Source organism: Peromyscus leucopus, chromosome 17 (assembly GCF_004664715.2).
Source record: "Peromyscus leucopus breed LL Stock chromosome 17, UCI_PerLeu_2.1, whole genome shotgun sequence".
Classification (NCBI taxonomy): Eukaryota; Metazoa; Chordata; class Mammalia; order Rodentia; family Cricetidae; genus Peromyscus; species Peromyscus leucopus.
This window is the reverse complement of record NC_051077.1, coordinates 8,503,753-8,520,484: the sequence shown is the minus strand read 5'-3', so window position 1 is coordinate 8,520,484 and position 16,732 is coordinate 8,503,753. Positions and strand designations below refer to the sequence as shown.

The 16,732-nt window shown below is 44.5% G+C and overlaps 1 protein-coding gene across 1 annotated transcript in view; it reads right to left on the bottom strand.

Moving 5' to 3' along the window:
* Mcph1 (microcephalin 1) overlaps nucleotides 1-16,732 on the bottom strand; it is a 207,893-nt gene that overhangs the window by 136,869 nt on the left and 54,292 nt on the right. Inside the window, 2 exon segments of the mRNA XM_028882066.2 lie at nucleotides 503-665; nucleotides 2,856-2,893. Of these exon segments, the coding sequence (XP_028737899.1) occupies nucleotides 503-665; nucleotides 2,856-2,893 (201 nt within the window).

Genomic DNA, 16,732 nt, shown 5'->3' with positions numbered 1-16,732 from the left:
TTCATCCTAAGCAAATCCATCTGTGCAAACAATCTCTGGGTTTTTTTTTTTTTTTTCTTTTGGCTTCTGAGCCATCGAGAGCATAGTTCACATCACTCCTTAGTCAAACACACAGCAACACTCACTGGCATGTGAGAAAACCCAGTTTGTGTTTTTAGTGCAAGCCTGTTCTGATCTTATTTCCACTGGAGGCTGGGAGTTTGTTGTACACGTTTGTCTAATCCCTCCCGTCCCCGCTTCTTCATCGAGCCTTGGCCTCGCCACACTCTGAACCGCTCTCAGTGTGTCTGTAGGAAGAACACCTTCCCTGGCTCTCAGACACTTCAGGGTTCACAGGTTGCACGTCAGTGCACGTGAGCTTAGGCCCAGCTGCTCCTGTCATCGCCTCAGATCCAATGGATCCAGCAAACACCTCGTTTTAAAATAAAAGAAAACCGCAAATAAAATAAAACACCTCATCTAAAATAAAACAAAGTCGTAAAACGATGAGCATATGGCTTACCCATTCGTAAGAAAGAATCCAGCATCCTCTTGCAATCCCCATCAGCACGTTCAGGGTGCGGACAGACTTCCCCACCAGCACGTGGGTGGTGGACTCGCAGACCTCAGGTGAGAATGAAAAGCCTTTCAGTGTGTTCACCACCTGGATGATGAGATTCTGCTTCCTGCGGACCAGAGAGTCAAGAGTCAGCCTTCCCGCAGTGTGCCCGTTAGACACACAGAGGCTCAAAGTCTGGCTTTATTTTAGTTACAGTGTTCACACCTTGGTTTCTTTACAAACAGGAACATGGGATTTGGGGAAACAAGGACCTTTCAGATCTCAATTCCAAGCTGATGAGGCTTCCCATGGTGTCTCCAGAGTCAAACAAGCTGTCTAGGGACAGCATCGGCATTGGAAGCCAGACTCCTGACATCAGTCTACAGCACACCAGATTATGCACTTTCATGCATTTTGAACCAGTGTGTACATGTACTTCTAAAATATGTATGTGTGCGCATGTATGCCATGATGTGTGTGGGGGGGCAGAGGACAACTTGTGGGGATAGGTTCTTTCCTTCTACTGTGACAGTTCTGGGAATGAATTCAGGTCACCGGGTTTGGCAGCAAGAGCCTTTGCTCACAAGCATCCCACCAGCCCAGGAGGACTCCAATTATTATTTGCTTATTTTACTTTGAAAATACAACATTATTGGAGTGTCAAATGCAGTTTTTCCTATTACAAAATAAATAAATAAATAAATAAATAAATAAAGAGAGAAAGAAAGAAAGAAAGAAAGAAAGAAAGACTCTAATTAAATTATCTCTTTAATTCCCAAAGCTCACTGGCATCTTTAACCTGTCATTCTCTTAATTGCTGGCATGCCTTTCTGTTTTGTTTTCCAAAATGTTCTTCTAGCCTCCTCACACAGCCCTTTAGTTCTAATCTGCCTGCTTCTTTCTTTTAGTGTTTTGCTGATATCCATGGCCCCCTGCCCCAGCATTGTTTGAAAATCCCCAGTGAGTCAGTGGAGACATGAGCTTTTCTCCTCTCCACTAGGGCACCACAATGGGTGGCCTGCTGTGCCTGCCCCAACCTTGCTTACTCCTGGGTGCTTCTCTCCTAGTCTTATCTCAGGTACATAGCACCTCAAGAGTTCAACCTCTCCCTGTGAGAAGGGCTGACCTCCCTCAATGTCTAATCTTAGGGCTCCACAAAGTGGGTCTAGATGGCCCCTCCTCAACCGACCTGGAGACGCTGTGCTTGTTAGCATCTCAGAGAGGATTAAGTTTAGTAATATCTGATCTTGTCTGTTCCAAGCCTGGCAGCTACCAGCAGCTCATGGATGTGCTAATTGGGAACAACTGCCTTTTTATGGCCTTGTTAATCAATGTGGAATCAGACCGTCCAAGGTCTCAGGATACAGCAGGGAACAGCGCAGCCAAGATGAAAAGTTTGCTTTTTAAATCTTTTAACAAGAAAAATAACTGGCTATCTTTTTTTTTTAACTTACAGAATAATCAGGGACTTTATTACGTTAATATTCCATATTTCTAGAGTAGACTATCTAAAGTGTTCATGGCACCTCAAAGGTATTAATAAAAACAAGAGGGCTCCTCTTTTGTGATATATGGCATATGGTGTTTAAAGCATTAGTGCTTTTGTTCACACGCCATGGGCAGGAAAAGGAGCCCACCACAAAAAGTGGTCTACACACACATGCTTCCTGCAGCATGTTTTTACTGAAATGTCCCAATGTTTTGATGAATGTCTTAAAACCTCAAGACCTATGATTGATACAAAAAAATGTGGTTTTCCTCTTTAAGCACAAATTTGAAAATCCGTTGCAAAGAACACAGGACTATATATTTTTGTTGGATGTTCTTTATTGTGCTAAATGTTTAAGGGAGATGATAAGAGCAAGCCAGAAAGCCATTAACCCTTCCCCAAGATGCAGAGATAGCTGCCTTCGGCCACATGTAGAAAGCGTTCTGCACTGGTGTTTCTTCAAGATCTGTAAGGAAACGTTTCGACCCCCACTGCTCAGTTTATTGAACATTCATAGGGTGAAGGGGTGGACAAACAAAACCATTAGGAATTAAGCAAGCAAAGAGGACAGCAGAATAATTAATAAATAAATAAAATAAAATCTCTTAATGCTATGCAAAGGACCCAAAAAGCTTTCTGCACTCGATAGCCCACATTTAACTACATTTTCAGTTTCCAATGATCTTCTAACCCCATACTAGTTACATTGAGTAAAAGTGATCTAGTCCAGTTCTGCGAATGTCCTGAAGGCATAAAGACCTACAGTATATACAAGAGAAGGCTAAATTTTACAATGAATAGAAAGTTATCAAAACAACAAGTACTTACTCAGATGGCATGCTTGTCATGACTAATGTTCTCATTGGCTAGAGATTTCAAAAAAGAAGAACAAAAAATAACAGTCAAAAATATAAAAAATTTTCCCACAGAAATAAACTTTAATAAGTTTTTTGAACAGTTACATCACTTAAACACAAACATTTAAGCACATATATATTAAAGAACTTTATATTCTTGGGGGAACAAAAAACAGCAGGAGATAGAAATTTAGATACTATGTTAAAACCATTCCAAAACAAAACAAAACAAAAACCCCAGACATGATGGAGAAGGGCAGGAAAGCCCTCAGAGTACCTCCAGATGAGTCAGAGTGCAGACTTTAAAGTTAGGAAGGAATGAGAAGGGTGCTTTAAAGGCTCGGCCACTCTTCCTAAGTTATGGGCAACCATGTCCTCTCGGACACACTCCTGTACAGTACTGTTCATGGTCAGGAGGGTCACACTCCGTGACAGGGGGCTGAATTCCTGGGTTACCATCTGCTGTGATGAAAACTGTATGTATTAGGTGGTGGTGGTTGATGTTGAGACTGAGTCTTACTATATAGAACTCAACAACATGCTATGTAACCCAGGCTGGCTTTGAACTCCCAATCCTCCTGCCTCAGTATTAATGGGTACTACCAGATTCTGCCCAACAAAATATTTCAGACAGCTTTACTTAGTGTAATCTTGGTTGTCAATTCCTGGGACTTAGCATCACCATGGAAACAAACATCTGGGCATGTCTGTGGGGGATTACCTAATTCAGACTAACAGAGGCGGAGACCCACCTTAAAGGTGAGTGGAGACTCTTCCATTGACTGGGGCTCCAGACTGAATAAAGAGGAGCAAGCAGACTGAGCACCAGCATTCATTCATCTCTCTATGCTTCCTGTGTGCGACACATTGAGCTACCGTAAGCTCCTGCCTTCCCAGGCACAATGGACTGTGTCTTCCAACTGTGGACCAAGATGAATCCTTCCTTACGATGACAGGAACAATAACTAATCTACTCAAGGGTGTGTGTGTGTGTGTGTGTGTGTGTGTGTGTGTGTGTGTGTATTCTTCAGAAAACGCAAATGCTATACAAATAAACTTATATACACGAGTGAGCTACAGTCCCCCTGCCTCCCGCCCCGAATTTGCTGTCTTCCAGCCAGTGTGCACTCCATGGGATTGTGCGGGTTTACATCATGTGTAGACCTTTGCTATTGAGGTGAGGAGCCTCACTTGTTCTTGGTGGGGAAAGCACAGTGGGGAGGGGAACACAAGAGGCCTCCAAGGATGGGGCCTGGACACTGTACGGTTAGGGAGGATGAAGACTGCAGAACACAGAGGGAATAGGAATGTAAAAGCCACCCAGAGGAAGAGCGCTGAGGATGACAGTTAAGCTAACAGAACACTACTTCCCTGTCCTTTTAGTGATCTTTCTGGAATATTAGTTTCTTCTGCTGTACTCCTGATAACCCACGTGAATTAACAACAGCACAGCTTTGTAGATGTAACGGTCTTATTAAATAAGAAACACAGAGCCAAATGCAGAGTTAAAAGCCCAAGAGGTCAGAGCAGTAGCTAAGAGCTGAGACCAAAACCGCCTTCTTACTACCCCCTGCCGTGGCTGTCCTTCCGTTGAGAAAGAGACCTACTTCCTATGAGTCTATCTTTTTATTGACTTTCCGTTCCGCCTTCTCATTGGTTGTAAACTCAACCACATGACCTCCTCGTCACTGCCTGTCTATACAGACCTCCAGATCTCTATGGTTGGTATTGAGATTAAAGGCATGTGTCTCCATGCTGGCTGTATCCTTGAACACACAGAGATCTGCCTGTCATGTGATTGGGATTAAGGGCGTGTGCTACCACTGCCAGACTTCTGCTATGGCTTGCTTTTAGCTCTGACCCCAGGCACTTTTATTTATTAACATACAAATAAAATCACATTTCAGCACAAATAAAATATCACCATACAGCTTTCTGATTGGTTCTAGCTACAGGGCCTGCATGTGGGAGACTCCAGTCATCCAACATTATTCTGGCTGAGCTGAGACTGTCCGTTAGTGTCATCTCTGAAAGGGCAGGGGTCAGGGAACCCAGGGGGCCACAGGCCAAAGGTGGTACAGTCCAGGGGGCCACAGCTGCAGGGAGGCAGCTGCCTCTACCCTGCTGAAACTGGGCAATCAGATGCCAGGCATCCCACCCTCACCCCGCCACCATCCCTCATCCCCTGCCCACCACCGTTTTTCTTTCTTCACAAGCTTGCTCTCTGGAGTGGCCACATGGGTTTAAATACCAGTCATGTCAGCACATGGCCAGCGAGTCCCAGCTTCCTATGTGTAGAGCCTCTAACGTCCAGACTCCAGGGCTCTGAGGCTAGCTTCAGAGTTCTACTTGGAGGTCTAGTAAGGATTTTCAATTTAATTTGATCAAAAACTAAACCACTGCACTAGCCAGAGAATTAGGAAAGAAAAAGAAATAAAGGAGACCAAAACTAGAAAGCAAGCAGTAAAACTACTTTTACCCACAGATCAGATTTTACATGGGCTGTTTTTCTGGCACTTTAATAAAAAGTAACCACAAGAACTAAATAAATTCGACAAGGCTTAAAAAAAAAAAAGATCAACACACAAAACCAGTTATTCTACAAATTAGGAGTGAGCAATTTGAAAAGGGTATTAGGAAAACAGTTCCACTGACAACATACGAAAGAGAATACGGCAGAACAAAGTCAATGGAGAAGGCACAATATTGCCTGCTGAAAGTGAAAACTGTTGTTGACGGGCCGGGGAGAAAGCTCACTGGGTAAACTGATAGATGCACAAGTGTGAGGACTGGACTTCAGATCTCCAGGAACCAAGCATACTGGATAGGCATTTGGAACCCCATGATTCAGAAGCCAGGGGAGACGGTCGGAGCAAGCTGGCTAGCTAGATTAGCTGAATCACTGAGAGCTGGGTACAAACCAAAGACCTTGCCTCAACATATGAAGTGGAGAGGGAGCAAGGAAGACACCTAATGTCAACCTCTGGCCTCCTCTACAACTCAATTATTAAAAAACAAACAAACAAACAAACAAAAAAAGATCAAGGGCCAGAGAGATGACTCCTTGGTTAAGAGCACTGGCTGCCCTTCCAAAGAACCCACGGTCGCTTCCCAGCACCTACTTGGCAGTTTACAACCAGCTGTAACTCCTATTCCAGGGGATCTGATGCCCTCTTCTGGCCTTCTAGGCCCCAAACACACACATGCTGCACAGAAATACATGCAGACAAAATACACATACAAATAAAAAAGTATTAAAAAAAATCAAAACCTCAATTTAAAAAGTAAGCAAGCAGCTTGAAGAGACATGGCTCCAAAGAAAAGGAGCAAATGGCCATCAAGTGAACAGAAAGATGTGACATATCCCTAGTAACCAGGAAACCACCACTAAAACTCCATTGAGATGATACATCATGTCATTATTCTGGCTGTTTAAAAACAAACACAATAGAAAACAACAAGCTTGATGGGGAGGTGAAGAAGGTGGAGACTCGGACATGACTGGAGGGAAGGTAAAATTTAGGGACAGTTTGTTAATTGCTTCAAAAGTTAAATGTGTCATTGACAGTTGATGAGCAGAGAGCAACTTACAGAGAGAGCCAGCACACTGCTTATCTGGCTGCTAGGTCACAGCACATGGCTTATCTGGCCACATAGGTTAGAGACATGAAATAGATCCAGTGTGACTCCTCCCATTAACCAAGGAAACTCCTAAGAACATGACAGATATTGGTATATGTAACTGCTAGAGATGAATTTTTTAAAAAAAATGAAGACTGCTAATGGATAGAGAAGTGGATGGTTGGATGACAAAGTAAATATAGTCCCCAAAGCAGCAACTGTAAAACTCAAAAGCTGGAGAGGAGAATTTCAAAATCTGATCGTAGTATATAACAGTTAATCTTCATAGGGTCTAGAATCACCATGGAAACAAACCTCTGGTCTTAGCTGGTAGGCATTACCCAGATTAAGTTAATCGAGGTGGGAAGACACATCCCAAATGTGGGCAGCGCCATCTGTTGGGCTAGAGCCCGGGCTCAGGAAGGAGAGAGCAGATGAGCACAAGCACTCGCTCATCTCTCTCTGTCCCTGGCTGTGGCTGCCATGTGACCAGCTGTCCTGGACCCCTGCCACCTTGCCCTCCTCATGGTGGACTGTACTCCCCCATTCTGTGAGTCCCAAGAAACTCTCTCTCCCTTACACTGCTTCTGTTGGGCATTTTGTCATGGCAACAAGAAAAGTAAACTACTCCATAATAAAAGTGATATTACCCACCCAGCAGAGGCTCAACTGATTCTTCGCTACCATAGTTTGAGCCTTCAATGTCCCACAAAAGCGGATGTGCTGATGTTGGACGTGGTGGGGCCTTTAAGACACAGGCCCTAGTGAGAGGTCTTTAGGACAATGGGGGAGGGGGTCCTTGAAGTGTATGTGTGGGGGGTGGGTATTAGGAGCACCCCTCCCCCCACGCTCACTTCTGTTTCCCTGCCCCAAGCATGAGCAGTTTTGCTCCACCATAAGCTTTTACCATGATGAATCACCATAGGAGAGGGCGACAGGGCTAGCTGGCTGCTGAACTGTGGGACAAACACGTTAGTCTTAAGGTAACAGTCTGAGGTAGTTTGTTACAGTAACCGAAGATGACTAACACACGCTTCCACTGGGGAAACCACTAGCAATACCATTTCAGTAGGCCTGACATGTAACATTGGCTTAAAAGGCAAGCTGAGGCACCCGGAGGGTGAGAGGCCCACAGGCAAAACAAGGACGGCCACCAAAAGAAAACCATGAACTCAAAATGTGAGGCCCAGAAAATGTGTTTCCAGAATGGTACCTGGTGGATTTGGCTTCATAGAATGAAAAAAGGAAGAAGAAAAAGGGTTTAGCCAAACACGGACCTAAGATGGCCATCAGGCACCAGGTACGGGTATGTGACAGCAAATAAGCACGATGTGATCTCCTCTAAGCCACTACTATCCTGGCATCAGGACAGCTGTATAGAGCTAAGGGTAAGTGCAAGGTTGAAATGAAGGTGACTCACAAGCCCATGGCCTCCGGGTACCATTAACTAGATCATTGCTCTCTATCCATTTGTTTATTCTCCTTTGAGCAGAAGCGTGGTGATATTTTATTTGTGCTGAACTGTGATTTTATTTGTATGTTAATAAAGAAAGTTTACCTGGAGATCAGAGGTCACAGCAAGCCCTAAACAGAAGTCAGGCGGTGGTAGCACAAGCCCTTAGTCAAGCTCACAGCCAAGTGTGGTGACACACGCCTTTAATCCCAGTACCAACCAGAGGCCTGGAGGTCTGTATAGACAGGCAGTGATGAGGAAGTGATGTGGCTGGGCTTAGAGCCAATGAGAAGGCAGAACAGGAAGGCGATAAAAGCGCAGGTTAGACAGGAAGAAGCTCTCTCTGGGGAAGCTACTGTGTGGTGGTAAGCTAAGGCTAGTCGTGGCTATTCGCCATTTCTCTGATCTCTTCGGCTATTACCCCTGTATTTGGCTCTGTGTTTCTTATTTAATAATTAAGACTGTTTAGAAATTCGTCTACTAGCGCAAGGCCCTGGGTTCAGTCCTCAGCTCCGGGGAAAAAAAGAAAGAAAGAAAAAAAAAGACAAAAAGCAGAAGTTCGTCTACACAAGAGATGAGGGCTTTCTGGTTCCCTCACAAATTAATGTGTTGAATATTCATTTCATTTCTGTGCAAGATTCATGCCTGTACCTTTAAAAATAATCTTTTCACTTCTGAAAGTCTCCTAATATGTCCAGCAGACTCTGAAGGAGGCCAGTGAGCTACACAAGTACAGGCCAGCATCACCCCTAGTAGCTCCGGGCCAAACCTGAGAACCCCACAGCAGAGCAGTGTGTCCCAGGTTATCAGGCTTAGGTCTGAGAACCCCACAGCAGAGCAGTATGTCTCAGGCATCAGGCTTAGGTCTGAGAACCCCACAGCAGAGCAGTGTGCCTCAGGCATCAGACTTAGGTCTGTGAACCCCACAGCAGAGCAGTGTGTCCCAGGTTATCAGGCTTAGGTCTGAGAACCCCACAGCAGAGCAGTGTGTCTCAGGCATCAGACTTAGGTCTGAGAACCCCACAGCAGAGCAGTGTGTCTCAGGCATCAGGCTTAGGTCTGAGAACCCCACAGCAGAGCAGTGTGTCCCAGGCATCAGGCTTAGGTCTGAGAACCCCACAGCAGAGCAGTGTGTCCCAGGTTATCAGGCTTAGGTCTGTGAACCCCACGGCAGAGCAGTGTGTCCCAGGCATCAGGCTTAGGTCTGAGAACCCCACAGCAGAGCAGTGTGTCCCAGGCATCAGGCTTAGGTCTGAGAACCCCACAGCAGAGCAGTGTGTCCCAGGTTATCAGGCTTAGGTCTGAGAACCCCACAGCAGAGCAGTGTGTCTCAGGCATCAGGCTTAGGTCTGTGAACCCCACAGCAGAGTAGTGTGTCCCAGGTTATCAGGCTTAGGTCTGAGAACCCCACAGCAGAGCAGTGTGTCTCAGGTTATCAGGCTTAAGTCTGAGAACCCCACAACAGAGCTCCCCAGGCAGCTCAGATCCAGACACATCTTTCACTGGCTTTTTGAGGTTGAGTCCCTAGAACTTTGCTAACCATTTTTCTCATTTTCAATTTTGTTCTCCACTAGCTTTTGTTTTTATTTGCTTAGATAAATTGGTCCCTGCTAGGGAAAGCAATGTGCAGGAATTTGGTTATTTGGTACGGTCATTTGATGTCCTATATAAATGGGATCTAGTTTTTCCTGAGGAAGAGGAAACAGGGGGGCTAGCTTATTAATTTTTAACTGTTAAGTCACAGTAAATTAGGTATGAGGATGTCTCAGTACCTAGAGTCCTTACACAACGAACCATAATCTAATTTAGTGTGTCAGATCAGCAAAAGCCTAACTTAGCAGTAAACTTTGCAATAAATAGCTGAGTCCCAGCCAGGCACAGTAGCAGGTTTTAGTCAATGGCAGATAGATGGGTGGATGACCAGGCCTTGTTCAGATGAGGCAAATACCCAAGCTACACCCATCAGGCTGCTGATACCCCTTCTGATTTCTGCCTCCAGATGCTGCTTTCTACATGTTCCGGATCGGGTCTCTCTGAACCTGGTCGCCTAACTTACAAATTGCTCTTTGATTAAGTTCTGTTCAGTTTATTCTGTCAAAGCTTTATCAGTTTGGTACCACTGAATAATCATGTGAAAGTACATTCTAGGGAACTGTACCTGCTTAGCTTTCCTAGTACCTGAGTCATAACCTAGTCCTTCCTTGGATTCAAGACCCACAGACTTGTACTTTAAGTTTTGAGTTTCTTTGAGCCATGTTTGGACTGGATAGGGTCCAGGACTGGATTACGGCCAGTGATTATCTAAGCTGGATTCAGTTAGCGGTATTACAAGTTCAGCAGCTTGGAGAAAGAAGGCCCAGGTTCAGATGTCAGATAAGGGTTTGAAAGAGGGACCAGAAGGATCATCTGAATCCACAGGTTGGAAGGCTGCTGACTTGAAATTACCAGGCTGAAGAAACAGGTGAACGTTCCCCCTGAATACAGTGACTGGAGCCATGCTGGAAAGATTTCAGCTAAGCAAAATTGTTCACTTTATGGGGTGTTTTACAGAGAGGGCATAAATGCTTTAGACACAGTGAGATTCATTTCTGACAAGCATAAATGAAACTATTCCTATAAAAATGTGTGTGTGTGTGTGTGTGTGTGTGTGTGTGTGTGTGTGTGTGTGTGCGCGCGTGCGCGCGCATGCGCGCGCGCCCGTTGGTTCCCTGAAGCTGGAGTGACAGGCAGTTGTGAGCTGCCTGAACTATTGTGCTCTGGTGGGTGGCAGCAAGTGTTCTTCACTAATGAGCCACCTCTCTTCCCCATGTGGAAATCTTAAAGAAGTACTTGATAATGGAATAAATCTTATTACACTGTATTTTAGTGTCCGTGTATTTTGCCTGCATGTACGTCTGTCTATCATGTGCATACCTGGTGCCCTTCTGAGAGGACAGAAGAGGGTTGCTGATCTTCTGGAACTAGAGTTACAGATGATTGTGAGTCGCCATGTGGGTGTTGGGAACAGAACCTGGGGGCGCTGGAAGAGCAGCCAATGCTCTTAAATGTTGAACCACCTCTTCAGCCCTAACAGAAAATATTTTATTGACTGTTATCTCCAGCTTCTTCTTCTCTCTGCCTTTACCTGTCCTGTTCTGTGTCCTCGGAACGCCCCAGCCTTTGCCCTTAGCCACTTTCTCAGTTAAATGATGGGAAGAAAAGCCGAGGACCCAAACTGGGCCCTCCAATTAGTGAGTGTTTCTTGAATCTCCCTTGGGCTTTGGCCCAAACCTTAAGCATCCCACAGAGAGACTGTCTTGGAAAGGCATGGCAGGGGCTTTGTCTGCAGCAGTGTGAACTCAGTATTCTAGCTGAAAAAACACAAAAGGAGTTTCAAAGCTACCCATGTCTTAATCTCTGTCCCCTCCCCCTTTCTTAAAAAGAGAAGAAAATCAACAGGGCAATGGGTTTACTAAGGCTCACATCTTGACCAGCTCAGGAAGAACAAAGAATTATTCAATGGATGGACCCTGTGACTTGTAAGTCAATCACCATGGTGACAGCAGAGCCAGGGGGAGTTCAGAGTTTCGGCCAGGCAAAGCTGGAAGGCTGCTCAATCCCTTGTGCGGCTCCATCTTGTAATTGTCTTCCTTTCTGAAGCTCACAGTCCTCCGGAAACTTCAAGAACCTGGCACGGGTTTGAGTTTCCTATTTTGTGTGACGCTCGTGTCCCGGCTTGTTAATAAATACATGTGCTCTTTCTTTCCCCTGTTGAACTATCATCCACTGTCAGTGTCTCTCAGGAGGCTCGCTCATGGAACCCTCTGAGAGGAGGTGAAGGCCCCTGGCCTTGGCAGGCACCAGCAAGCTCTGATGATGATGAGCAGAACCGTCTCTAGGTGAAGGGACTCCCCCACGCTATCGCTACTGGAGACCCTCAGAACAGCACACCAGAGTCAATTACACAAAATGATAAAGTAAAAGAAAAAAGACTGTTGCCAGGAGCCCCGAAGACTGTCCCCCAGGAAAACCTGGCAGTGCCTGTGTTGCTGGCTTTACACTTGACAGTCCACATGACCTTTTTCTGTATGGATACCTTACCTGAGAGCTACTCTAATGAGCTACTACCAAGTTTGACACAGTTAATAATCATATTGAAAGTGTTGAAGATCTTCATAGTAAAATTACACAAGAATGTAAGTCATGCCTTAGTCATCTGCCCGTATAATCTTTGCTGTATGTGAAACCTCAATGATGAAAACAAAAGCTGAGCGAGTTTTGGGACTTGATTCCCTTCGGCGACAATCATCCAATGAGATCCATGGTGTGAGGTAACAGTCACAATGCAAAAATCTAACTAGAATCGGAAACTTTGGTTAATGTTATTAGGAAAGACCAGAAGAACATATTAACATTTAGAAGGCTTGACATATTAAATATTAAAAAGCCAAGCAGGGATTTATTTGTACCTGAGAGCTGGATGGCTATAATACCTATTCTGATTTTACTGGAGGCCAGTTCTCTATGGCAAAGTTGAACTTTACCTGAGTCACGTGTCCCCTAGAAAATACAATGCTGGTTAAGAATTCCCCTAGCCTTCTGTGTTCTGACAGGACTTGCCCTGCTCTCAAGAGTCCAAAATAATGTGCCCCCCATCTTCCTCAGTGACCCAGAAGTCCACTGCCATGCGCCCTCATGCCTGTGAAATAAACCAATAGCCTGTTCTCAAGAACCTTGGGTCCTTCCTTCCCTTCCCAACATTCTTCATGAGGAGACCCTTCTGTTACCACAGTCTGAACAGGGGTTGGGATGGTGACTTTGTCTCTCCCCATGTAGGTACAGCGGAACTGGTCCTGCTTCCTCATCTAGGAAAGGGACTACAGGAGTCCTTTTACTCATCCCTGGAGATCTAGGCACATGCCAAAGAATTCAGCTACTGACCCTGCACGTGATGGTGTCAGTAGAAACCTGATTTCAATTCTATTTTGAATCTGGTGCCAGTTTCTGTTGGTTTCTGGGTCTGGCCCTGTGGTACTCTCTATAAATGGATGGATGTTTACAGAGATCTTGTCTCTACTGTGAAAATAACAGAGAATCTGGCTTGAGAGATCTTTCGATTTGTCTGCTTTGAGTTTGAAACAAATAAAAATTTCATGCTACCAAGAAGTAGATATGCTGTTTTGTACTACCATAATCATGCCTGATCCATGACAGAAATTTTGGAATCAAAGCTACAAACGCTAGATCTCTATGCATGTGTGCATGCCACTGTATTGCATGAGGCCCACTATGTGGAAGATTTAAAACTACAAATTGTCTTGGCATCTACTTTAAAAAATGCTTAAGGTTTTTTTTATTTTTTATTTCATTTTTATAAAGAAACAGGGCTCTGCTACCTCTTCTTGGTTTCCAGTTCTACAGTCTTACCTAGGATCTCAGTCTGGGCTACCCAGATGTCTGTCTTACAGAGCCTCCTTGTGGTGACTACCTCCCTAAGACACATCTCTATGTGCCTCTTTTCCTACTCTCTCTGGCCCTCCTACCCTAGCTCAGTGACCATCTCTGGGTCACAGTGTGACCCCAGGGAACTTGTATCTGCTTCCTTTCAATCCCCCAAAATAAAAGTCCCCATGGGAAACTGACTTGGAAAATAACATCATTGATCATGGGTCTTGGTGTCTCTCTCTCTCTCTCTCTCTCTCTCTCTCTCTCTCTCTCTCTCTCTCTCTCTCCCTCCCCCCCCCCCTGTCTCTTTTTTCCCTCCCTTACCCCCTGCTTGACTCTTCTAACCCACCATGAAAAGTCTGGGGATGGAGGATACCTAATCTCTCTGTATTTAATCTTTTTTTTTTTTTTTTTTTTTTTTTGAGACAGGGTTTTTCTGTGTAGCCCTCTGTCCTGGAACTCGCTCTGTAGACCAGGCTGGCCTCGAACTCATAGATCTGCTTGCTTGCCTCCTGAGTACTGAGATTAAAGGTGTGCACCACCACCACCTGACATGTATTTAATCTTTAAATGAAAGTTATTCTTTATTGTAGTACATTGAATTTTGTCCCTAGTTTGAAGACTTGGGGCTACTCTAAGCTGGGATTCCCTTGGGACATCAAAGAGAATGCAAAGGCAAGCTCTAGTGCAGAGTGGTAGCATAACCTCAGCATGCATCAGATATTTGTATAAACAGCAGTCCAAAGAGAGAGTCCTCTGGTCACAGGTCAGACACTAGGCACCATGCTTTCTAACAGGTCAAACGGAAACCTGTGAAAGGCACACCATAGCCGGACTACTCCAGTTCTCCAGAACATGTTGGGCAGCAATGCAGACCATCCTGGTACGAGGCCCTGTTTATTTGGGGTTCTCAAACAGCACCCCTCCATTCTGGGATGACCCTTATGAGGGAATGCCACCAAATGAGGTCATACATCTTGGATTGGAGATACACTGGAATCTACAAATTCCCTAGACCCCTGCCCTCAGAATTTAAGGAGTGTGTGTGTGTGTGTGTGTGTGTGTGTGTGTGTGTGTGTGTGTGTGTGGCATTCCTACTAAACTCAAACATTTTAATAATTCAAGCTCACATATTTAGGTAAATCTTTGGGAAATAAAATTAGTTGAATACTTGAGGTTTGGGGAAAACAGCTAACCTGCCATTGTCTTTCTAGAAAAGATGCTAATTCATTGTCCTTCTATTAATATTACTTCTACTCACATTTCTAAGTAACTATGGCCCTATAAATCAGGTGTTCAAAATTTCCTGACAGCTTCTGAGACTTGTCTTCGTCTAATCAAACGAAAATAATGTTTTGTATCTAAAGCCGTGACTTTTCCTGGAAAACCACAGAAGTATTTGTGCTACTTTGTAAGAACAGGGACCTGGGCATAGCAGTGTCCACATGACACGTGTCTACTGATGACAATACACAGGGAACTGTCAAGAGATGCTTTGCCTCACCCAGCTTATCTGTAGAAGAATGGAAATGAAACGGAATGGGTGTTACTTCTACCAGTATTTCACTGATGTGTAAGGTTTACTAGAGACGAGCAACTCTTGGAAATTCTTGCTCTAATTTCATGCTTGGCAGACCACAAATATGTCTCAGGGCTATTTTATTTCATCTGAATTTTTTTTTCTGTAAGACTTTCTATCACACATTTGTTTATTTATTATTTATTATATATACAAGTGCCATGGAGTGCATGTGGAGGTCAGAGGACAACTTGCAGGTTCTCTCCTCTAGGTATATGAATCCCACAGACTGGACTCAGGTTGACAGGCTTGGGGCAAGCCCCTTCACCCACTAAGTCATCTCGCTAGCCCCTCCTACTTCTATAAATAGATGTGATTCCTACTTCTTTTGGAAAATAAGGTTGATCACAATTTACAGATGCCTTCCCTAAACTTCGCGTTTTGCACACCATGTTCAACCTGACCTCTCTGCTGCCATGATTTTTATAATTAACTCTCACCAGATCTTTGGGATTTGAAAATGATCACTAATAAGTTAATCACACTCGCCTTGAGTTTTGCTTTGTTCTGATTCCCCCTCCCAGGGGACTAAACTGGGGTTTCCAGAACTCCGAGAAGCAGATGGACCCTAGGGACTGCTAACCAGCTAAGTAGAACAGTTTATTACTATATGTGAGTGAGTTATGGGGCGGGAGTGTCCCAGGCTTTTAGTTGGGATATGGTTATGTGTCCGTGTTCTGTGCTGTGTACTAGACAGAGACCCTTCCTTTCCCTTCTTACACTATCTGGATCTCATAATGACTTGATGATAGACCATACTTTTGTAAACAGAAAGGACATATTTGGAAATGGCTTATTATTCTTTCTCCCTGTTTGGTCTTTCCAGAATCCAGAAACTGTGATTTTTTTTTTTTCTCAGAGGTTTGTCTTCGATGTTATCAGGAAGTAATTAAACACTGGTTCACAATGGCAGCCTTGTCCACAATGTCATATTTGAGAATAATGTTATATTAATCAGCAGCTACCACACATCTAAGGAACCCAAGTTTGCTTTAGGGAGTCAATTTTGTAACATTCTCTTTGCAAAACAAGACTGGGACCAGCTTAAGGGATCCTCAGCCTTCAAGTGAGTGAGTAAGGTTACACTGTAGCAGAGTAGCCATGGCAGGTATGGAGGGCATCTCAGAAAAAGGGAAGTCACCCAATATAAGGGGCTGTGGCTGACCTGGCAGCAAGCTCCTGCCTGGCTTGACTTCCAGCCTGAAGAAGCTGTTAAATGTACAGTTGGACTCTTTCAGAAAGGCCCACAGGGGTTAAGAGAGATGCCTCAGCTCTTAAGGGCACTTGTTTTAACAGAAAACCTAGGTTTTGATTCCCAGCACCATGATGGAGGCTCCTAACCATACAGAACTCCAGTTCCAGAGGATCCCTGACCTCTTGGGCACTGGACTTATAGTACACGAATATACATGTAAGCAAAACACTCATACACATAAAATAAATTTTAGAAAGGAAGGGAGGAAGGGAGGAAGGGAAGAAGGAAGGAAGGGAGGGAGGGAGGGAGGGAGGAAGGGAGGGAGGAAGGAATCGAGAAAGAGCTATCAATGTGTCAATCCTGTCCGTGTCTAGGCCGGGAAAATAAAGGCCCATAAAATAAACTTAAGGTCCTATTGAACTAGCTTCAGTCATCTATGCAAATCAATGTAATGAAGCCAGGCTTATTTTGTGACTATGAATAATCTAAGAGATGTTCTTTGATCAGTGAGTGAGGGACTACAGAAGAAAATGTATCTGAGGCATGGGGTAGTGTCTGAGGTCCCTTCCCGGGTCC